At 41.3% G+C, this 23,369-nt stretch overlaps 1 protein-coding gene across 2 annotated transcripts; it reads left to right on the forward strand.

Annotated features, from left to right (window-relative positions):
• Positions 1-5,884: 5,884 nt before the first annotated feature.
• On the forward strand, positions 5,885-17,887 carry SPO11 (SPO11 initiator of meiotic double stranded breaks). Of its 2 annotated transcripts, XM_035025439.1 has the most exons (13): positions 5,885-6,015; positions 7,968-8,081; positions 9,369-9,457; positions 9,874-9,940; positions 10,170-10,278; positions 10,752-10,838; positions 11,750-11,786; positions 12,105-12,214; positions 13,317-13,416; positions 13,723-13,760; positions 14,691-14,767; positions 17,192-17,303; positions 17,768-17,887. In XM_035025439.1, exons 1-13 carry the CDS (start codon positions 5,885-5,887, stop codon positions 17,885-17,887), a joined length of 1,191 nt encoding a protein of 396 aa, XP_034881330.1. The 2 variants fall into 2 exon arrangements, with proteins under 2 accessions (XP_034881330.1, XP_034881331.1); XM_035025440.1 differs by lacking the exon at positions 7,968-8,081.
• The last annotated feature ends 5,482 nt before the right edge of the window (positions 17,888-23,369 follow it).

Genomic DNA, 23,369 nt, shown 5'->3' on the forward strand with positions numbered 1-23,369 from the left:
AAATACCAGCAACATGGGCATGGCACCTGGTGATCTTGCTTTTCATTGAATCTTGGTGCCAAGAAGAGCCCTGGGCAGCCAGGCAGGCACTTGTCTCTGCCAGATGATTCACGTTGTGATGTAAATCCGGGAGGCCTTCTGGTGTGGACCTGTGCACAGCAGAGAGGGAGAATTGAAGAGGGAAACACCTAGGAGAGTTTTATCACCTTGGCTTTGGCCACCAAAGATGCCTTCTGGTCTTTCGTAAAAGGTCTCTTTCTGTCAAAGCTGGTTGCCAAGAAGTTTTTAGAATGGAAGACAAACAATAAAAGAAGACAAAGAAGCAGCAGAGAGGGAGGATGAGAACTACTTTAAAAATTTTAAAGTCTCCTTAAATCAAAGCCAGTCGCTGTTTAGTGTCAACTGATTTTTCAAATAAAGAGGAGACTAGCTGTTGGAGCAGGGCTGGAAAACAGTGGTGGTAGGGTGTCTCTAGGCCAGGATCCCAACACACAGGGTGGGGGGAGGGGAGTGATTAGCAGCCCAGTTGGGGTGTGAGGAAGAAATAAAAAGCAGAGAGGATGAGTCAGGCTGGGCTGGGGCAGGAAGACTCTGCATGCTAGCCAGCCAAGAGGCAGCCAGGTGGAGAAACCTTCCTTGCAAATCCATAGGACGGTTGTATGCTGTAGAGGGAAATTGTGGCTCTGAGAGCTCTCCCTGGATTCCTCCTCTGGCTTGGTCTTCCGTGAAGGGATTCAGAACTCAGCAGGGATTTTGCTGAGCATGACTTCGCCTCCTGGGGTGAGCTTCTCCTTCTGTTAATGAGAGGCTCAGGTTGGCTCTGAGTTTCTCAACCTGGAAACCCCAGACACAGAGGTCCTGGAAGGTTACAGTAGAGATCCGACATAGTTCAAACTACCTAGGATATATTTTTTGCCAAAGGAAGGGGGAGGGGGGAGGAAGATCAAAGCAGGACCAGTCAAGCCCCTAAATCTAACCTACAATTTACAGGAAATACCAGGGACAGAAAAACAGGTTAAGTGACACCACAGCGGTGCAATCCACAAACTATTAATTGCACGAAACTCTCTGGGACAAATGACTCGGTATCTTCAACAAATAAATGGCAAGGAAGAAAAAGAGGGGAACCTATAGAATTAAGGGAATTTAAGAGACATATCAGCCCAAAGCCTTAAAAACAATTCATGGAATTGGGGACATTAAGCAGTGAGGGGAATATTGGGGGATATTAAAGGATGATTGTGAATAGAAGTTTTGCTATGAAAATGGGATTATGGGTTTTTTCCAAAGAGTCCTTGTTTTTTGGAGATACCTGTTTAAATACTTAAGATGAAATAATATGATGCCTGGAATTTGCTTCTGAATAATCTTGAAGGAGGGTTGGGAAGGGGGTAGATGTAGGTGAAAAAATTTGGCCGTGAGTTGACAGTCATGGAAGCTGTTGTTGGGTCCATGGTGGTGTGTGTGTGTGTGTGTGTGTGTGTGTGTGTGTGTGTGTGTTATAGCACTCTCTCTCTCTCTCTCAAAACAAACAACCACGGGGCGCCTGGGTGGCTCAGTTGGTTAAGCGTCTGCCTTCGGCTCAGATCATGATCCCAGGGTCCTGGGATCGAGTCCAGCATTGGGGGCTCCTCGCTCTGCTTCTCCCTCTCCCTCTGCCTGTCATTGCCCCTGCTTGTGCTCTCTCTCTGACAAATAAATAAATCTTAAAAAAAACCCAACCCACCATGCCCGCATCAGTAAGATGACCCACATGCTCCCAAATATTTTGCTGGCCTTCTTAAAATTTGATTTATCTTCCTCTCATTGATCTGCTTTACATCACACATCCTCTTATATCATCACTGGCTATGAGAAATGGGCACATGTATTCATCAGTACTAAATTACCTTGACTTTGAGGCAATCTCATATGGCAGCTGACAGCAGAGAGACCATTCCTGTCAGAGTTTTCTCATGCGCTGCTCTAAAAACCCGGAAGCTTATTTATACTTCTTCGAGCCTCGACTTTCTCCCTCACACAGTGGGAAGGAGTAAATGAGATTTTGTGTGTAGAGCATTTGGCTCAGTGTCTGACATCAGCAAACTGCGGTTATGATTGTGCCCAGTGGCAGCAATCCCAGAAGAATGTTTGAGTGGCGTCTTATTCATATAAAAAACGATGCTTATTTGGGCATGCACAGGAAGTTGTCTGAGGTGCAATACTACCAGTAGATAATAGACATAATCCCACAAGGGGTCATTCGTTCATTCAACAAACACGGCTGAGTGCTTTCTGAGTGCTTTCTGTGTGCCAGGCACAGTTCAACTGTGGGGTACCAGCTGAGCTCACCCCTGGGGCCGACAGGGTAGAGAAATGCAGGCATGTCGAGACAGGGGGAAGACAGGGGTGAGGACTTGGAGTGTGGTCCAGGGAGATGTCCAGACTGAGATCTGAGGGATACAGGAGAATTAGCAAAGCTGGATTTGGGGGAGGGAGGGGAGGGAGTAGGAGATAAAAAGGACAAAACATTCCAAACTGCTAAAGGATGAGGAAGTGCAAAGGCCTTGGGGCAAGAGGGAATAATTCCAGGGTCAGGAGGATGGCAGAGCCCAGGAGAGGACAAATGAAGGTGGAGCAGAGAGTGGGTGCAAGGGGCAGGGGTTTCTTTCCCTCTTACTCTGTACTTTCTGAATTATGTAAATATTTTATGTAAAGCATAGATCATTCTTACAGTTTTTAAAAAACCTAAAAAACCCCACACATAAAAAAGAAAAACACGGGCGCCTGGGTGGCTCAGTTGGTTAAGCGACTGCCTTCGGCTCAGGTCATGATCCTGGAGTCCCTGGATCGAGTCCCGCATCGGGCTCCCTGCTCGGCAGGGAGTCTGCTTCTCCCTCTGACCCTCCCCCCTCTCATGTGCTCTCTCTCATTCTCTCTCTCTCAAATAAATAAATAAAATCTTTAAAAAAAAAAGAAAAAGAAAAAGAAAAACACCTGCTAAAGCCCCAAGAAATAAAGAAATTATTGTAGTGTTTACTTTTTTTCTCAAGAATCCATAATACGTTAAAATCCATTTACATTTACTAAAGACACCACCTTGCTTAAAAGTAACAAGTGTGGCATCCTCTCCTTTCTGGTTCGCTGGGAGGCCCCCCCCCCCCATCCTTCCCTACAATAATCGTGCCTAATTTGAAAAATGCTCCTTGCCAACCCGCCTGGGGGCTCTGGTTCTCAGACAAGTTTCTGGATGTCAGGTTGGGTCCGGACGAAAGGCCCACTAGTGGGGCTTGGGGAAAAGCTTTCCATTTTCCCAAGAGCAGCTCGGGCACAGCTTGGTGACCCTTCTCTGTCCCTGTGCCGAGCGTAACTGGCCAGCAGGAAGAAAGGACCCACTAGGGAGACTACCCTGCAACGTGGCATTTGCCAGTTTCCTTTGCAAGCTGTTGCTAGGGGCAGAATCTGTTTTTCTGGTTTCCTCTCAGGGCCTGGGGCTGGGATGGCTGACTTTGATGTGGAGGTGGTGCACACAGAGCCTGCTCGTTACCTGAGTGCAGCCTGGATACCTGGGGGCAGAACCACAGCTGCCTGGAAGGACGGCTAAGGCCTCCTGCTTTGGTCTGTGCGGTGGGAGCACAGTGAGGCCTTTCAAGTTGGGCCCCTCGTGGTTTCTCCCTGCAGGAATGCCAGGTTTATTATGGGTTGTTCCCTTCTCTGTGCCGATCCCCTCCCTGTGCTCCTGCCCGGCTCAGGACTTTCCATTTCAGGTTAGATCCAGTGACTGGCTGAGTGTAGCACTACGTGCTACGGAACGGCCTGTGCTCACAGGAGGCAGAGACAACCAGACAGACGGTTTTAGTCCTAGGAGAGAGGCACCTCCCGGCAGACAAGCCCAGTTGGTGTCACTGACTTGCCCTCTCCCTTCAAAGGCCTGTTGTTTGTTTCTTGTTGAGGATGATAAATGAGAGCCCACCTGTGGCACCACCCTCATCTCACCGTGGGGAAAACGGAGACCAGAGGGGGTAATTCCACCCCCAGAGAAGCCTCTGCAATATGACTGCACCTTCCCAAGCCAGCCCCGCCGTGGTGCCTCCTAGCCCCGTGGTAGCAGCTTGAAGGTGGAGTCAAGATTTACCTCTCAGCTCTATCACATACGAGAGTGCAATCTTGCACATATTGCTCAACTTCTCCAAGCCTCGGTTTCTTCATCTGTGAAATGGGGATAATAATTTTTACCTCTTAAGGTTGCCAATTTAAATGCACTTCTCACCCTGCCAACTTCACAATTTAAGTGTTCACTTATTTATCCTCTTCTTAGATGGTGAGCTCCCAAAGGGCAAGGACTCTGCCTGCCTTGGTCACAGCAGTGTCCTCAGTAACCAACACTTCCTAGCTCAGAGTAGGCAGTGACGAAGTATTTGTGATAATAATAACCAAGGCCCTCAGCTCAGGGCCTGGCACAGGCAGCCATCATTACGAACAGAGAGGGTTCATTTTTATTTCTGACGGCAAAGCAGTTTTTGTTTCAAAACTATCAAATAACCAGGAAGTGAGGGAACAAAATAGTTCTCTGGAGGGGGCCTGCTGTCAGGTGGCTCTTCTGGGTCAAAGCCCTTGGCCTCCCATCCCTGTAGGACCAAGCCCCCACAGGCCTGGGACCTACTTTGCTTTATAGTCTCTCCCCATTTTCCTCTCTCTCAAGGACATCATTCCCCCAGAGGCAAGAGTCCTTCCCTGGGGCTTCAGGATTCCTAGCTTCTGCTCAAAGGCTCAGAGCCAGGGAGGCGAGGAGGAAGGGGGGACAGCTCACCAAATCTGCCAGGCAAGGATGTGGTCCAATGTCAGGATTGCTAGATGAAATACTGGATGTCCAGTTCAGTTCTAATTTCAGATAAACAACAAAACAATTTCCAGTACAGTATGTCTCAAGGATTGCATGGGACCTAGTCATCCTTTAAAATAAAAAGTATTAGTTGTTTATCTGAAATTGAAATTTAACTGAGTGCCCTTATTTTAATTTGCTAAATCTGGCGACCCTTCAGAGTGACCAAGCTGGGGTGTTACCCCAGTCTGACTCAGCTGTGGACCTCACTTTCCTCCGCTCCTGCAAAAGCACCATGACCACATCAGGAACCTCCTGGGATGGTTATGAGAATTAAGAGAGCGGCTACTATAAAAATATTAGAAGGGCAGGAATTTTGTTTGCCTTGATCACAGCTGAACCCAGGCCTAGCGCTGCGCCCGGCACACAGGTGGATCACCAAAACTACTTCTTTTTTTTTTTTTTTAAGATTTTATTTATTTATTTGAGAGAGAGACTGAGAGACAGAGAGCACGAGAGGGAGGAGGGTCAGAGGAAGAAGCAGACTCCCTGCCGAGCAGGGAGCCCGATGCGGGACTCGATGCCGGGACTCCAGGATCATGACCTGAGCCGAAGGCAGTCGCTTAACCAACTGAGCCACCCAGGCGCCCCCCAAAACTACTACTTTTCATGAAATATCGCTGGTACTAGTTTTCCCTAAATACCGCCCCTTATCCCCTCAAAAAAAACACACACACACACACACACACAAAAAAAACCCAAACACCATAAATCCATTTCAAGGAAAACTGGATCCAATATCCCAGACATGTCATGCTGGTCCCCACTGGGCCCATCACTTTGCCCCCCAGGTGGGACTGTACCTGATTGAACCCTGTGCGCCTGCGCACTCCGCTCAATGAGAGGCGTTATGCGCATGCCCTGGGGGCTAGGTGTGCGCATGCCCAGCCCGAAAGTGTGGTGAAAAGTGACCACCGTCGCCAGGGAGGCTGTGAGGCAGGGCGCACGGCAAGCGCCCGGCAGGGCCCTCGTGGGCGCTAGTGGGCTTCCTGCTCTTGGAGCTTTCCGTTGCTGTCGGCCCTCATGGCCTTTGCGCCCATGGGGCCTGAGGCCTCGTTCTTCGCGGTGTTGGACCAGCACAAGGCTTCCCTGCTGGCCACCCTGAGGAGAGGCGGTGGGGAGCCCGTGGGCGGGGGGACGCGCCAGGCCTCAAGGTAGAAGGGCCCGCTCTGGGGCGCGCATGCTCGGAAGTTAGAGAGGAGCCGGTCCCCCGCCAGGCTGGGGCGGGGTCCTGAGGCGCTCTGGAGGGACATGGCTGCGCTCCTTGCCTCTCCCTGGGCTCGGGATGAGGAGGCCCCAGGAGCGACCCCCTTCGCCGGCCACTCGTGAGCCCTGAGAAAGCTCCTTCCTCAGAGCCCTCTCTTTTCTGCTTTTAGCTCTTATTTTGAACTCAAAAAGCCCGGTGACAGACCTTGCCTCTGGTGACTTCTAGAATGTTCCCCTTCTAGAATGTTCCGGGAGCATGCCGGTTTCCTGAGATTCTCAGAGGTCAGGGAGTTTAGGGCACAGTTTGGCTTTGCGTTTGTTTAAAACACTTTTTTTTTTTTTTGGATACAATTTAAACGTAAAAAGCTTTCAGGATTTTGTGTGTGTGCGCGCGCGTGTGTGAAGAGAAAGAGGGAAGATGAATGTAGCGAGTTCTCACTCAATCCGGGTTTTGTCAAACTGAACAGGGAAGTGGCTGATCGTGAGACAACGATTCACTTGACTTGGAGAGAACGTACACACGTTTTAAGTGATTTATTTAAAATCAGTTAAAGCGGTTGGCGGCTGGCGAGGTTGGTCAGAGCCAGGTGCTGAAGAGATGGATTACTGAGACTCTCCAGCTCCCGGCTCGGAATTAGCTACAGAGACTATGTTTATGTTATTGACCGTTTTTATTTAAAAAGCTGGGTGGTTGTTTTTTTTGTTTTTGTTTTTGTTTTTCCTGGATCTGCTTTTCTGGTTTATCAGCAAAGTTTTTCAGCCTAAACAAATTACTTTCTTATTTTCAAGAAGACTAAGCCAACCACCAACAAAACAAAAACACCACAAAAAAAAAAAAAAGTGGAAAACCTACAAGCAAACAGATTTTTATAGTAGTATTGAGTTTGAGGGAGAACTTATGAGGGTGAGGAAGGGACAGAATGGAAGTCCCCTGTTTAAGTTTCAGATGCAGATTAATCTAATCGTATTTTCAAGTTTGTCACAGGGTTACCTTGCAACTTTTTTTTTTCAAACTGGAAAAATGAATGAGATCTTTCTTTGAGTCAGTTTTTATCGCTCCGTGTTAGAAAATACTGATTGTTTTAAGATTTGCTTTCTGATAACATGCATTTTAAAGCAAGCTCTGAAGTTTCTGGGGGAATTGGAACGTTCTACATTCTGCGCATTTTCTAGATTTAATTTGATTTCCCTTCTTGGGCAATATGCTGATGGTATTTATAACTGAACAGCATTTTTTGAAGCTGATGGCTTGTGAAATTAAAAGTCAGCTCACAGAAAACTGGGCTAGGTCTTAATATTTTTCTGTAAAGTGCTGTAATGGTTGCCAAGTCTTTCCATGGTAGTGATTAAACTTTTTTCTCTTTGTATCACTAAAATTCAAAAGGGCAGATTTAAGGCACGAGATCAATCAGGGTGATGTGCTACAATGGAAGTATTTCTTTTGGAATATTTTTGCATTGCATTTTTGGGAAAGAAATTAAATTCAAAGCCAATATTGCATCATTTTTAATTAAAACATTTATCAGTAGTATTTCAAGCCAACAAGTCTGAATTTAAGTAGGTTAATACGAAGAGATTAAAATACATTTATAAATCATATTGTCTAGTTAATAATATTGTCTAAAAGGAAGATATTACTTCAACTGGTAATTGTTTGAGAAGTAGAATTACAAGCAAATGAAATTTCTCTGCAAGTAACCAGTATAAATATGGTTGTTGTTTTAGTGCAATGCCCATGTCAAAATTTAGTGGGAGAGATCAGTATGGAGGCGAATTACCTAGTCTTAAAAAACAACCAATGAAACTAGAACCTACTTTCCTATTGATCTGGGGAAACGTTACGTAGTGTAAAGGTCTAATTTAGAATTAAGATGGAATCATAGTGTCTTTATTGTTTCAGTTCTGAGGTTCTTGCGTCTATAGAAAGTGTTATCCAAGACATCATCACAAGCGTGGCAAGGAATGAAGCACCTGCATTCACAATAGACAACAGATCAAGCTGGGAAAATATAAAGTGGGCATTTGGCATTTTTAATTTTTAAATACAGTATCTATGTCATTATTTGAAATTATTTGAGTTAGAGTTCTAGTCTGATTTCATTCTTTTTACTGCTTTTACCCTGCCGAGAAGGATTGAAGGAAGTTTACAAAATACATACCTCATAAGCAGGTCTTATAAACTAGAAGTGGGTGTGAAAGATAAGGCAAAGGGAAGACAATGCTAGGAAGAACAAATGAAGCACCAGAAGAGGTTAGAATCCAAAATGCATATGATAAAGTCTTACAGTTCTGCTAAAAACAGGCTCCAAACTGGGATCTAAGCTAGAATGTCTAGCACTCAAATGGGGGAAATATGACCAGTGGAATTCTGCAGAAATACTGCAAAAGCAAACCACTTGTTCAGGGGAGGTACAACCAATCCTGATACTGGAAGGAAAATAAATGTATCTGGAACACAGAGCATATCTCAAAGGCTCTTTCTCCTGGTAGATCTCCCCCCTGCTAAGTCATGTGTCCAAGAAGGTAAAATCGGCAAACAGTTTTGTCAAAGCCTCCAACCTGCTTGCATCTTTTGTGTTTTTCAGATGCTCAGCCTGTAGAATCTAAATAATGAAAAACACTACAATAGTTCTCAGTAAGAGTTACAGAAGCAGAATAAAAGTAATTTGGGGTCTCTTTAGTCACTAAGTATTCTTTTATGGTCAGTATAATTAATACAAACTGTAAACTTTTGAATCATATTTTACATCATTTTGGAGAATGGATTTCATCAAGCCCTCAGGCAGCTAACACCCAACCTATTTGCCTGATGCCTTCTGCCACCTTTAGGACAGGCTTGGCAGTTCAATTTAACAACCTAATATAAATTATTTCATTTAATGTAATTTTGGAGGTAAATCAGAAATACAATATTTCAAAACTTGTTAAATTGAGGAAAATTAACAAATGAGTAAATATTAAAATGAGCAAAATGCTAATAAAATTGTGAAATAGGTAAAATAGTTTACATACATGAAATGTCACACATTATACACTAAATACACATACATGATACTCAAAGGTATTTAATTCACTTATTTTAAACACTTTATTTTAGTGCCTCTGTATGTCACAAAGCTAATTACCTAATTACCACCTGGAATTATCTAAGATTATAAATGAAGTTGTCCTAAAGCTTCAGTGGCTCTGTTGAGAAGAAATATGGATTTAGGTGATGTGCAGAAGAGCACATTAAGTGTATATTGTTTGGTGTTCAGGCGTTAATTCTTTTTTATCTTATTGCCTTTCAACAAAATGACAGGTTTGAAGATTCTGTGGGTCTTCAGATGGTATCTCATTGTACCACGAGAAAAATCAAAAGTGATTCACCAAAATCAGTTAAAAATTTTGGTAAATTAATCTTTCTTAGCTTTTAGTAATAAAATAAGTAAGTTTGGTTACTTTCTGGGTTTAGTTATTCCTAGTTGAATAATTTTAGTTGTTCTTTAATAGACCACCCTTAGACCTGAAATAAAGTTACAGAATTTTTCATTGTCAATAACCACGGAAGCAGATTATAATTCCAAAATAAATTTTCAAGGTACATGATTCAGTAGAAAAATATTCTCTCAGTTTTGCTGTTCAGACAGCAATTTATTTGATCCTTCAGGAAATTATTATTCTGTACTCAGTACTTCTATTTGGGAAAGATAATTTTTTTAATGTTATGGAAAGTAACTGGGGGTAGTTGGAATCCTTGATAGGGGTGTGTTTTGAATTAATGAGAGAAGTGATGAGTAACTTGTTTATTGTATCTTATTTTCCAGCCCTAATTCTTAAAATATTGTCCATGATTTATAAATTAGTACAGAGCAACACTTATGCAACCAAAAGGTAAATACTTGTTTTGGTAAATTACTCCTTTAAGATGCAACCTGAGAGTTAGTTTAGGTTAACTCCCATTATGATTTGAAATGATACATTAGACTAGACTATGGGTAATAAATTACTTTCTTTATACGGTGTGTTTCATCCAATTAAAGCTTCCCACAAATAATACTCCAATACTTGTCATAGTCAAAGAGAATATGGCTAATTAAAAATATATATTTAACTTTCATAGAGACATATATTATACTGACAGCCAACTCTTTGGTAACCAGACTGTCGTGGACAATATTATCAATGACATTTCTTGTATGTTAAAAGTGCCGAGGATGAGTCTACACATAGTAAGTAGCATTTAATACAAAACATCTTATTTTAAGACAGAAGATTTGTGTAAAATCATAATAGAAAAATAAATGTAATCTGTGCTTTGTTTTGATCCTATTTGATACTACATTTTCCTCATGAATTTAAATGATCTACTCTCAATATATTCCCTTGGATGAATGGACTAAAACAGGTGAATTACTAAATATTTTTTATTCCTAAATATCCTTACATATTTTCTCCTTTACTTCTTAAATTCCAGTCTGAGCTGAAATACATGTAATCTGGCAGGTGAACGTGAGGATTGGTTCAGCCGTACAGAATATGTTAGTGAGGGGCACCCGGCTGGCTCAGTTGGTGGAGCATGCGACTCTTGATCTTGGGGTCATGAGTTCGAGCCCCGCACTGGGTGTAGAGATTGCTTAAATAAATAAACTTAAAAAAAAAATGTCAGTGAAAAAGTGTTCAGATATGGCCATTATTTTTTCAGTTATCTACATCGAAAGGTTTAATCGCTGGCAATTTAAGGTACATGGAGGAAGACGGCACCAGTGTGCATTGTGCCTGCGGTTCCACAGTAAGCATAGTAGTGTCACTTGCTTTAATTCCCTTTCAGATCCTTTGTTTTTTTTTTTTTTAAAGATTTTATTTATTTATTTGACAGAGAGAGACACCACGAGAGAGGGAACACAAGCAGGGGGAGGGGGAGAGGGAGAAGCAGGCTCCCCGCAGAGCAGGGAGCCCGATGTGGGACTCGATCCCGGGACTCCAGGATCATGACCTGAGCCGAAGGCAGTCGCTTAACTGACTGAGCCACCCAGGCGCCCTCAGATCCTTTGTTTTTGAAATGTATTTTATTTCCTGCTTTCTTGGGTAGTTTGGAGCTTGAGATGGTCAAATAAAACTGAAGGGTGAATAAGCGTATGCTTTAGGGGGTTGTCCATTACACAGTTTTAAAATACGCCAGTTGTCAAATGTCATATTACAATAAACAAAGATAATGCTTTCCTTTGAAAAATGTATTGTTGTCTTCAGGTAGAATGGAGCTTGGCTATTTTAGCATGGTTATTTATGTGATCTTGATACAGTTTCCTGGCTTGGAAATTGATCTATTTAATTCTGAACTATTTGCTGGGCTTTGGCACCTGGAGAGCCCACAGCACTAACCTGCACAGCAGTCTGGAAATGAGCAAGACGACGCCTGTGTGCTCTAGGATAGGAGGGCTTTGATTCACCACTTTCTGCCACTTAAGCCACGTATCCACAAAGTTTCTGAGAGATTCTCACCTGCCAGGAAGTAGTTTGGGTGGCACGTTTGTCTTCTTAGGGGTAAATCTGTTTCCTACTGTTTCCTTATTGAGGAATAAATCTCTGATGACTGATGTATTCAGAGAAAAATGAAAATATGGGATTTTTATGATACATTTTTAAATGTGGCTATACTTGCTTTTTATTTAAAATAAAAACTCTCTTGTTTTGTTAACTTAGGCTGTTGCTGTGCCATCTAATATTCAAGGAATTCGAAGTATCCTTTGAGTGGTAAAACTATTTAACCTTGTAGAATGTGCATTCGTTCATTATTTTGATAAGCCAAGGCTTCATAATGTGTAACCATCAAGCTAGACCCTATAGTGGTCAAGATGAACACACGTGGTTTCTGCTTTAGGGGCTCCCTGTCTAGTAGAAGAGACAGGTATCTAAATATGTGAATCGATGTCTATATATTTGAAGGCAAAAAGGCATATACTATATCTATTGCTGCTTTAGAATTGATTTATCACTATTTAGTTGGCGATTAAATGGAAATATTCTTGTCTTCGAATTATCAGCCTTAACGTCACAGATTTAATTACAGATGCGAAATTTCTATTAATTGTAGAAAAAGATGCGACATTTCAGCGACTCCTGGATGACAACTTTTGCAACAGAATGTCCCCTTGCATCATGGTTACGGTATTACATTATTTCCCTTTACTACAATGCCAAGACTAACATACTACTTTGGTGATTGGCAAGAGGGGTTTATAACATTATCTCTACAGCTCGCACCATGTTCTCTTATCAATATGGCACATCCTTTGGGGTGAGGGAGTAAGAATTTCCAAGGCATTTATTTAAACATCCTCAAATCTGACTAAAATCAAGGTGGTGGTCCCAATTCTTTTTTTTTTTTTTAATTTTATTAGAGAGAGAGAGAGAGAGAGAGCACTAGCTGGGTGGAGGGGCAGAGGGAGAGGGAGAGGCAGGCTCCCTGCTAGGTGGAGAGCCCAATGCGGGGCTCGATCCCAGGACCCTGGGATCATGACCTGAGCCGAAGGCAGACGCTTAACCGACTGAGCCACCCAGGCGCCCCTGGTGGTCCCAATTCTTAAATACCAGTGATTTTCTAATGCCACAGTGAGTTTGCACAGGCTCTCAGAATCACCTACATGCCATTCTCCCATGGCTGCTCGCCTCAACTATAATATGGTAACGCCGGAGCTGCTTTGTGTTCTGCCTCCCGCAGGTTCGTAGATCAGGTAATTGCATGAATTCCATCAAAGGGAGCCTGCTTTTCTATACATATATATACATACATATATATCTGCACCAAGAATGGCAAAGAAGACAGAAGCATACATTGAGATGCCACACGGGCAGCTACAGTCATCAGTGAGCAAAGGGTAGTAAGCTTCCTGCTACAGGGTCGTGTGGGCGGAGTTGATAACACTGGAGTAATCGGACACCTGCCGAATGACGAATGACATGTGCGATGCTGCCTCTCCATGTCCCTGTTGGTAGATATGTCCGATTTTTATTATTTCTGCTTCTGCTGAAGTGTTTCCTTAGGATTATTTCCCAGGACTGGGATAGCTGAGTCACAGTGACAAATGTAGGTGGGCTTTTTCACTCTGTTGTGTAGACTGTGCATTTTTCACAGTCCACACTAGTCTTCCACCTGAAATTTAAGGTGATCTAACTTGTCTAACTTTTAAGCTGTTGGTAAGATAAGGAAAAGGTTTTGTCAGTTTCATTCTGCTGGAATTAAAATGCATAATTTCACTCTTGCTTTTAGGGAAAGGGGGTACCTGATCTGAACACAAGACTTTTGGTCAAGAAGCTATGGGATACATTTCACGTTCCTGTTTTCGCTCTTGTCGATGCCGATCCACATGGTGATTTGTCGTTGGATTATTTGAGGCAGCGTCCGAACTGAATCCTGTTCATCCTACGTATAGCTGTGCTTTTCTGCTCTTAGAACACTTTCATGAATTATCTTAAAAGAAGATGATCATCAGATTAAAATTAATGATTATAGTCATTTGAGGCAATTTATTGCTATTTTTGCCCCATTGAACTGAACCACAAGTTTTTTATTGGTAGTGTCTATGAAAATAAAAGTGGCAGGTGTTAGATAAAACGTGAGAGCGCACACCTGTGATGTGCAAGGAGACTAACCATAAAGGTGACTCTTTTCACAGGCATAGAAATAATGTGCATCTACAAGTATGGATCTATGGTAAGTACAGAAAAGTATTTTTCCTTTTCCACTATTGAGATAGTTCATACTCATCAGAGTGATTGCTGCATTCTCTTACCAGCCCTTAGTTGGCTGAGGACCCCCACAGTGTACCGGGGAGCTACTCTCCTAGTCTAGAGCCAATCTGTGTTAGTGGCTGTGATCCTAGCTTCCAGCATGACCAGTGTGACCACAGATGACAGAGTGGGATTAGCTGTGGGCAAGAGACACTATTATCCTTCACTCTTCCAGTCTGCTGAAGTAACTGTGGGACCTCAGGGTAACAGCAAGGGCTGATTGCCAAATAAACTCTGAAAATTATATATAACCTTGAATTCTGACATTGCCAATTCCCTTTACACCCACCGTAAGGAAAAATGAAAACATCACCAAATTTCACCACTAGAGTCTGTACATCAGTTGTTCTGAGTATGGTCCCAGACAGTGTTGGTATCACTGGGGAACTTGCTAGAAATGCACAGCTCAGTCCCCATCCAGGCCTCCTGAATTGGAATCTCTGGGCTTGGACCCCAAGTGATTCCGAGGCATGATAAAGTTTGGGCACCACTGGCATACACCTTGAGTGTCCCCAACAGATGTTTATATGACATATATATTCAGACAAAAGGGATGGTGAAGCAAGATGTCAAAATACAGAATCGTAAACAACAATAAATGCAGGTCAGAGAGGTTCATTTGTAGTTTTAATTTATATGAAATCAAGACAGAAATCCTAGAGCAGTTTTAAAACCTTCACTGAAAGCCCAGGTTAGCAAAAGTCTTGGTGATTTTCTTGGTTCTGTGGCCTCAGGAAGTGTGCAGGCTTTTGTATTTATCCTCCTTAATAAGTAAAAAATGTGGCTGCGATAACAAGTCTGCTGGTTTTCTGCAATTTAGCCTCACCTAATGCACGTTTGCTCTTTATTTTAGGCAATGTCTTTTGAGGCCCATAATCTCACAGTTCCAGCTATTCGATGGCTTGGTCTCCTCCCTTCCGATATTAAACGGTTAGATTAATCTAAGTTTTAGTAAAACTAGGATATTTAAAATGATGCCTCATCATAATATTAACAATAAGCCGTAAAAGTGACTCTATGGGAAAGCTCTTAATGTGTTTTGTTTATATTGTCACTATGACTCAGGATTATAGAATTATGAATTAAATTCATCGATGTTTCTGTTTCAATTACCAAAATGCTTGAATGAATTTGGTTAACTGAACTTTCAGCTGGAAAATAGTTTTTGTTTTACCTTTATGGTTAAAAGATTTTGTAATATTTTTATTTTTTTTAAGATTTTGTAATATTTATATACTCTGAAAGTATAAGACATTGAATCTAGTTAAATGGTAATCATTGACAACATCGTTTGCCATATGAATCAATTTTACCATAGATTTAAAATTTTAATTTCATAAAAAAAATCTCATTTTAAGATTACTTAACATTTGGGAACCTAAATTTTGTCAAGTTTAACATATATGTTCGTTATAGAAAAAAATCATTATGTAACAAGATAAAAACCACCTACTGATGAACAGCTTTACCACTGTAGATTATTATTACACTCTGTGCATAGCCATAACTCTTTCACAAAAATGGGATCATACTTTGTTACTTTGTGATCTGCTTCTCTCACACAACAATGAAATCACTTTTCCGTACCCATGACCTCATTTTAGTGTCTTCTCTTACTGAGTTCCAATTCTGGATGTACCAGTGTTTATTCAGCCAGTGCCTCGTAGTCAGCCATTTGGGTGGTTTCCAAATCTCTGATAAATAGTGCTTTGATGGTCCCTCCTGTAACTAAATCTTCGGCCGCATCTTTAATTAGTCCCTTAGTCCCCAAGGCTGAATTCCCAGAATTGCTGGGTCAAAGGGTATGCACATTTTTAAGATTTTGACTGCCCTCCTGATAGGTTAATTATTTTGTTTTCCCTGGAGAATGAGAGCCCACCTGTCCCTCAGCATGGGACATGATCACTTTTATTCATCTCTGCTAATGGGATATTTAAAAATATTTTATTGTTTAATTGGCCAATATGAATGAACTTAAACATGTTTATTGGGTTTCTTTAAGCAGTGAGCAAACCCTGGTACCTGGTCCTTGTTTCCTAAATTTGGAACATGAACAGGTTTTGGGTGATTGCCACTTCTTACAAAATGTGGGCATAAGAGAAAACATTTAGTTTTTGATTTTTGAATATTTACACTCTAGTGGATCAAAGTTTTGTTCCATTTGGTGTATGTGTCATGGTCAAAATCTCTTGGGGGTGATCTGTTTATATGAAGAGCTTTCCTAACACAAATTCAGGATAAATGATCTGATAATTATTAAGGTGGAGGGCTTGGAGAAACGCCAGCTGCATCTCATAAATTCCATCAGTGCCCTCAAAGCCACTCCCAATAAATGGACAATGAAATTTTTAAAAAGTGTGATAGCCACACAAACACAGCTTCACGGGAAATCCTCTAGCTCCCCCCTCAACTTTTTTTTTTTTTTTTAAAGATTTTATTTATTTATTTGAGACAGAGAGAATGAGATACAGAGAGCACGAGAGGGAGGAGGGCCAGAGGGAGAAGCAGATCCCCCGCTGAGCAGGGAGCCCGATGCGGGACTCGATCCCGGGACTCCAGGATCATGACCTGAGCCGAAGGCAGTTGCTCAACCAACTGAGCCACCCAGGTGCCCCCCCCTCAACTTTTAATCAAACTGTCACCCTATCTGATAGCTGCCACTGGCAAATGGTCATAGTTGTGGGGACATTGAAAAAGACTATTTGAAACTAGAGCTCTCCTGGGAAATCCAGGATTTGTGACTTCAAAAAGTAGTCTATACCATAAATCCTGGACCTCTCCTGTCCTGTTTTTAAAACACACACCAAGAAAAAGTTACGATCCACTTTTTTTAAAACTTAAAACTAGGTAGGGGTGTGTGTATGTGTGCACACACGTGCGCTTGAGTGACAATAAGTTAGAGATAGACTAACGTCCTTGGCCCTGAATGTTCTCAATGAATTACAAAGAATGAAGTGCTCAGTGGAACCTGAGATCCCATAGTGACTTCTGCTGCTGGCCACGCATATTCCATAGTTCCCTGCTTCGAGGCTGTAATGCTCTGGGAGCCACGGTGGTGTCCATGCACTTGATGGAGTGCTGTTGGCATTGTGTGTAATACCAGTGTCTGTGTTCTTCTTGTCATTGTCCTGTGAGTGTGACGGGAAGGAAGACAATTTAGAATGGACATCCACTATGAACTTGAATCCTTGCTGATCTAGGACATCTCCCAAATTCTGGCTTTAAGAGAGGGATTTATCTTATCTGTTATTTCTGAGTTCCTTGACATAGTATAATAAATACAAATAAATATGTGACCTTTAAGTTATAGAAGCACTCTGTTTTTGCTGATTTTTTTTCATGTATTTTTTCTAGGTTAAATATACCTAGAGATACTTTAATTCCGCTGACAAAACGGGACCAGATGAAACTTGACAGTGTCCTGAAAAGACCTTATGTTACTTGCCAACCATTTTGGAGAAAAGAAGTATGTTTCTTTCTAAGATTCAAGTGTTGTATGTTTTATTGCCTTTAACTTTCATAGTGGCTATTCACATAATATTCTGTAAATATCGTCCTTGAAATTTTATATAACCAACAACTAATGTGAGTGGTGCTTGGCAGTAAATGGTTGTTGAAACACTGAATTACGAATGCTAATAGATAAGATCAGATGGATGGAGCTGACCTATTTTTATCCTCATCATAGTTCTCTACCCATCGTCTATGGCTGCATCATAGTTTTTGGGGGGGGGGGGAAGAAAGAAATTACATAAACACACCAGACCATTCCTAGTTATCAGAGATGTCCATGCTCTGGAATGTCTTGGCTGACCTAAAAGCTATTGCCTGTGGCTTCTGAGAATACAACAAGCCTAAATTTACTAGGTTTGAGTCAATAGAGGTGTAGCACAGGACTTGGTCACAGCTGTACTTTACTTTTATTGACAGATGGAAATAATGGCAGACTCTAAAATGAAGGCAGAAATTCAAGCTTTGACCTTCCTATCATCAGATTATCTTTCCAGAGTGTACCTACCTAACAAATTAAAATTTGGAGGATGGATATAAAAACATATCAGAATATATCTTGTGATTGCAAGAGGTTTTTCATTAGTTTTATTTTCAGTAGTAGATACTGTTGTGGAAAGAACATATATTCTTAATTCTGTAGAGGTAAAATAATTTTCCACTAATTATATTTTTTGTCAAAACAATTTTCTTTAGAAGACTTTATCCTTCTCTGTAGAGACTGAGTTCTATCCTATGTTCTAAAGTAACTTATAAAAGAGTATACATTATTTTGACTTCTAAATTTTATTTGAAAAAAATATTGTAAAAATGCCATCAAAGTCTGCAAAAATATTTAATTTCTACAATATAACTAATGTTAAGGCATGAAGCATCTTTTAGTATCAAAACTAATAATAACCTAAATTCGAGAAGTTGCAAATGAATTAGAGTGTCTAGTATTTCCTTTTTAGTTGCTTTCTTTTTTGCCTTCATGGTGTAGGGGTCACACCCCATTCATTCACTTGTGAAAGTAGTAAAATTTATTATGAATAAATATTTGGGTTGATGCAGTCTGAAGCACTTAATTTTGTTTCTGAGTATGCTTTTTATTATTAACAATTTATTTGAAAATTTCCCCAGGGTTTTATCCATTCTCACCACACATCAAGTCCCCTGACTTCCCCTCTAGTCCATGTTTATGAAACATGTTCAAGATTTACAGAAGCCTCAAATTTTAATAAGGTCTTTCTGTAATAGTAAAGATTCGATCGTCTCCCCTCATAACCCTCTCTGAATTTTTCCAGAGATGAGTTTTATGACTTTATTCTGTACTTTCAGCAAACGTTTAACTGCACTGAAGTTACTTGTAATTGTAAGTAAGAATATGTATTTAGAGGAGAACAGAATTGTTGGTGAGTTATTTTATCAAAATAGATGTTAGTAATAGTGGGTCCCATTTCTGAGAACTTACCTGTGCCAATCACTGCTTACACATTATCTTAACCCTCCCAAGGGCCCTGGCAGGTCTGTAATTACATCCGTAGTTTACAGGTGAAAACACGGGGAATGTGGCTTGTCCAAAGCCATGTAGCCAGAACGGGGCAGAGTGGGGACAGTAACACTGTCTACCTCAAGAGCAGGACCAGCTACTGAATATGTGGGGCCAGTGCAAAATGTAAGTGTAGGGTCCTTGTTCAAAAATTATTAAGAATTTCAAGACATTAGCAGAGAATTAAAGCGCGCACTGGGGGCTCTTCTTAGCATGGGGCCTGGCGTGACTGCACCCATGAAGCTGGCCTTACACAAGAGGTTCTGGTAAACATTAAATAAGGTCATATAATAAGTAAAGAAAATACTTGTATAGCACCTATTATGTGCCACATATTTTTCTGGGTGTCTTGAACATTAATTTCATCTTCACAGGAACTCTGTGAGCTAGGTACTTTTCTTATCATCCCCACTTTACAGATAAGACAACAAAGGTACAGAGCTGCTCAGGAGCTTTTCCCAAGGTCACATAGCTACTAAGCAGTGGAACTGGGACTTACCCCCAGAGCCTGGCTCCGCGGCTCCTGCTTTAACCACGAGACTGGCACACGTGAATGCGTTACGTGTAGCTGAGGGGGCACACTGTTCCAGAAACGTCTACAATTCTTACTGTTGGCTAGCGGTCAAATCAGGTCCTCCTGATGCCAAGCCTGCAATGTCAACAATTCTGTTATTTCCCCTTGGTCATGTCAGAACCAAGTATTTCATTTTGAGAATATTCTGTGAGACTATCAAATTGACTTGTGAGACTATCCCAAATTGTAAAGACATTTTTATAAATCACAGTGTTTCTTTGAATTTATACCTTTCTTCCTTCCTTAACATCTAATGTCACTAAACTTTGACAAGTTCTGTGAAGGAGAACATCACTGACCTAGAAATACTTGGTCAAGCTGCAAGATGTCTGGATTAGGACATACTGTCAAAATGGAAAGCAATGAGAAATCTACAGTAGTCATTAAAATTTGAAAATAAATAAAAATTTTTTGAAAAGAAATTTGAAAGGGGATTGCAGATACATTCAGTTTAGATAACTACACTCATTTCAAGTTTATGATGGAAACTTACTTAAAATAATTTTCATTTATTTGGGAAAAGGAAATGGGAGAGCAAAATGCACTGCGTTTTGGCTTTGCTACCTATCTTTGATGCAGATGAAAACCTAACAGTAGTAGCTATTGGAAACCCTCTAGAATTCTAATTCTCAAGAGTTATTTCTAAAAAGGATTACTGTAAAATAGGTGACTATTTAACATGGCAACTGACAACAGATATCCCCTCTACCATCATCTGTGTTTATTTTTATATTTTCATAATTTTAATTAAGAAAGAACAATGGTATTGGAATGTGTTTATAATGAAAGTGAATAAAACCTGGTGCAACAAAAAGATGTTCAGAGAATCTTATTTTTTTCCTTAAGAGCTCATAATCACCCTCATAAAATAAAAGCTCTTGTAATAAAGTAGGGATCCGAAGGGGTACGTGCACCCCGATGTTTATAGCAGCAATGTCCACAATAGCCAAACTGTGGAAAGAGCCAAGATGTCCATCGACAGATGAATGGATAAAGAAGATGTGGTATTTATATACAATGGAATATTATGCAGCCATCAAAAGGAATGAGATCTTGCCATTTGCAACGACGTGGATGGAACTGGAGGGTATTATGTTGAGTGAAATAAGTCAAACAGAGAAAGACATGTATCATATGATCTCACTGATATGAGGAATTCTTAATTGCAGGAAACAAACTGAGGGTTGCTGGAGTGGGGGGTGGGGTGGGAGGGATGGGGTGACTGGGTGATAGACACTGGGGAGGGTATGTGCTCTGATAAGCGCTGTGAATTGTGCAAGACTGTTGAATCTCAGATCTGTACCTCTGAAACAAATAATGCAATATATGTTAAGAAAAAAAAGAAGAAGAACGTAGTGGGAGGGGAAGAATGAAGCGGGGGAAATCGGAGGGGTAGATGAACCATGAGATGATGGACTCTGAAAAACAAACAGGGTTCTAGAGGGGAGGGGGGTGGGAGGATGGGTTAGCCTGGTGGTGGGTATTGAGGAGGGCACATTCTGCATGGAGCACTGGGTGTTATGCACAAACAATGAATCATGGAACACTTCATCTAAAACTAATGATGTAATGTATGGGGATTAACATAACAATAATAAATAAATAAATAAATAAATAAAAAGCTCTTGTAATATCCCCAGGTTTCTGGGAAATATAACTGTCATCATTGATGGTGCTAAGTGACTTGAGAAGTCATGATTTCATGGAGAAAAAAAACACATATTGCAGTTTCTACAAAATAGGCAAAAACATACCAGGATTTCATCTATGACTTCCTTTAACTGGAGCATCTTGGTTGAACTGTTTGACAGAGGTATCTGCTTATTGGTGCTGAAAAGAACGGATGCTAAGAACAGACGCTGTCAAAGCTAAACCACATACACATGTGCACTAAAAAATATTTGCAGTAGAGTGTTTTTGTAGCAAAGTACTGAGAAACATGACTTCTGTTTGGACTTGGGTTCACCTTTGAAAGTCTATATCCCAAGGAAACAATCCTGCAAACGCAAGCCAATGGCGCCCTCTGCTGGCAGAAACTCTATTGTTCTCTCAAATCCTCCTGCTATTTTGGGGGGTATTTCTTTTTCTTTCTTTCTTTTTTTTTTTTTTTAAGATTTATTTATTTAGAGAGAGAGACCAGAGGTAGGGGCAGAGGGAGAGAGGGAATCCTGAAGCAGGCTCCCTGCTGAGTGTGGAGCTCGACATGGGGCTTGATCCCAGGACCCCCAGGTCACGACCTGAGCAGAAATCAAGAGTCGGACACTTAACTGATTGAGCCATTGTTTTAAGGAATGGGGTAGAAGAGTCTGAGACACGGCAAAAGAAATTGGGTAGAACCACGAGAATTCCCGTGTGAGACAGTACTACTTGAAAAAATCCATTCTGTATCATCAGCTTCGGATGCCTCCAAGTCCTTGTAAAGCTGCACTTCGTGTATGCTTCTTGGCAACCAAGCTCTTTATACTTAACATATTAGAACTTTTTAATTAGGGCGCCTGGGTGGCTCCGTCAGTTAAGCGTCTGCCTTCGGCTCAGGTCATGATCCCGGGGTCCTGGGATCGAGTCCCACTTCGGGCTCCCTGCCCAGTGGGGAGCCTGCTTCTCCCTCTGCCCCTCCCCCAGCTCATGCTCTCTCTCTCCCTCTCCCCCTCTCAAATAAAGTCTTTTTTAAAAAAGAATTTTTTAATTAAAATTTCAAAATTAAAAATCACTTTAAGTGAAAAGGAATTGCTATAAGCTTACAAGCATATTTAGTTTCTATTCACCTAGAAATGGAATATAAATATTGCCTTGGGTAAAAATTGCAGAAGTGTTCGCCAATGCGAATGATAGCCATAACTGAAATTTAATTTTAATTATTTTTTCTTTTTGATAATTTTTTGCCTATACTTCATGGCTCAATAATTCTACCCATGCATACAGATCATTTTGATCCCCCTTCTTGTTTCTAGAGGGAAGAAGTGAGGTGACTTGCTGCAGTCTGCCGTCTGGGGAGGTGTGGAGTCAGATTGTGGGGCCAGGCGGCTTGCATCCCAGTTCCCCTTCTACTCACTGCCTCTGTGACTGGGACAGGTTACAAGCTGGCCTTGGTTGTGTCAACTGTAAGATGGAAATAACAACAACAATAAAAATGCCCCCATGGAGTCATTGTGAGGATTAAATGAGATAATTCATGTAAAGTGTTTGAGTCACTCTGTTCAGAAGAAGTCAAGGGGTGTTAGTTGTTGTTACATTTGGGTTCACCCACGCTGTTGCTCTTCTTCCCCTGATGGTATATGCAAAAGGAGATCACCAGTTGTATGTCCCTAGATGGCAGAAAGATTCTTTTAAAGTATGCTGAATAACCAGTACTATATGAGAATCTGTATCATAATAGAGGTTTCTGGAATATTCCTCAGGCATGGAAAATATAATTCAACAAATGCTGATTTAACAGCATATATGTGTAAGACAGTGTGCTCGGTGCTGCAAAATGGAAAGCAATGAGAAATCAACAGCAGTCATTAAAATTTGAAAATAAAATTTTTTTGAAAAGAAATTTGAAAGGGGATTGCAGATACATGCAGTTTAGATAATTACATTCATTTCAAGTTTATGATGGAAACTTAAAATAATTTTCATTTATTTGGGAAAAGGAAATGGGAGAGCAAAATGCACTGCGTTTTGGCTTTGCTACCTATCTTTGATGCAGATGAAAAGCTAACAGTAGTAGCTATTTGGGAACCCTCTAGAATTCTAATTCTCAAGAGTTATTTCTAGGGGTGCCTGGGTGGCTCAGTCGTTAAGCGTCTGCCTTCGGCTCAGGTCATGATCCCAGGGTCCTGGGATCGAGCCCCGCATCGGGCTCCCTGCTCCGCGGGGAAGCCTGCTTCTCCCTCTCCTGCTCCCCCTGCTTGTGTTCCCTCTCTCGCTGTCTC

The sequence above is a fragment of the Mirounga leonina genome, unplaced genomic scaffold (assembly GCF_011800145.1).
Source record: "Mirounga leonina isolate KUSES-001 unplaced genomic scaffold, KU_Mleo_1.0 Mir_195, whole genome shotgun sequence".
NCBI lineage: Eukaryota > Metazoa > Chordata > Mammalia > Carnivora > Phocidae > Mirounga > Mirounga leonina.

Coding starts and splice junctions, on each gene's coding strand:
- SPO11 (XM_035025439.1), top strand. CDS start 5,885: ATGGCCTTTGCGCCCATGGGGCCTGAGGCCTCGTTCTTCGCGGTGTTG. Junction 12,215..13,316: donor CCCCTTGCATCATGGTTACG/GTATTACATTAT, acceptor TCTTGCTTTTAG/GGAAAGGGGGTACCTGATCT. Junction 13,417..13,722: donor TGTCGATGCCGATCCACATG/GTGATTTGTCGT, acceptor CTCTTTTCACAG/GCATAGAAATAATGTGCATC.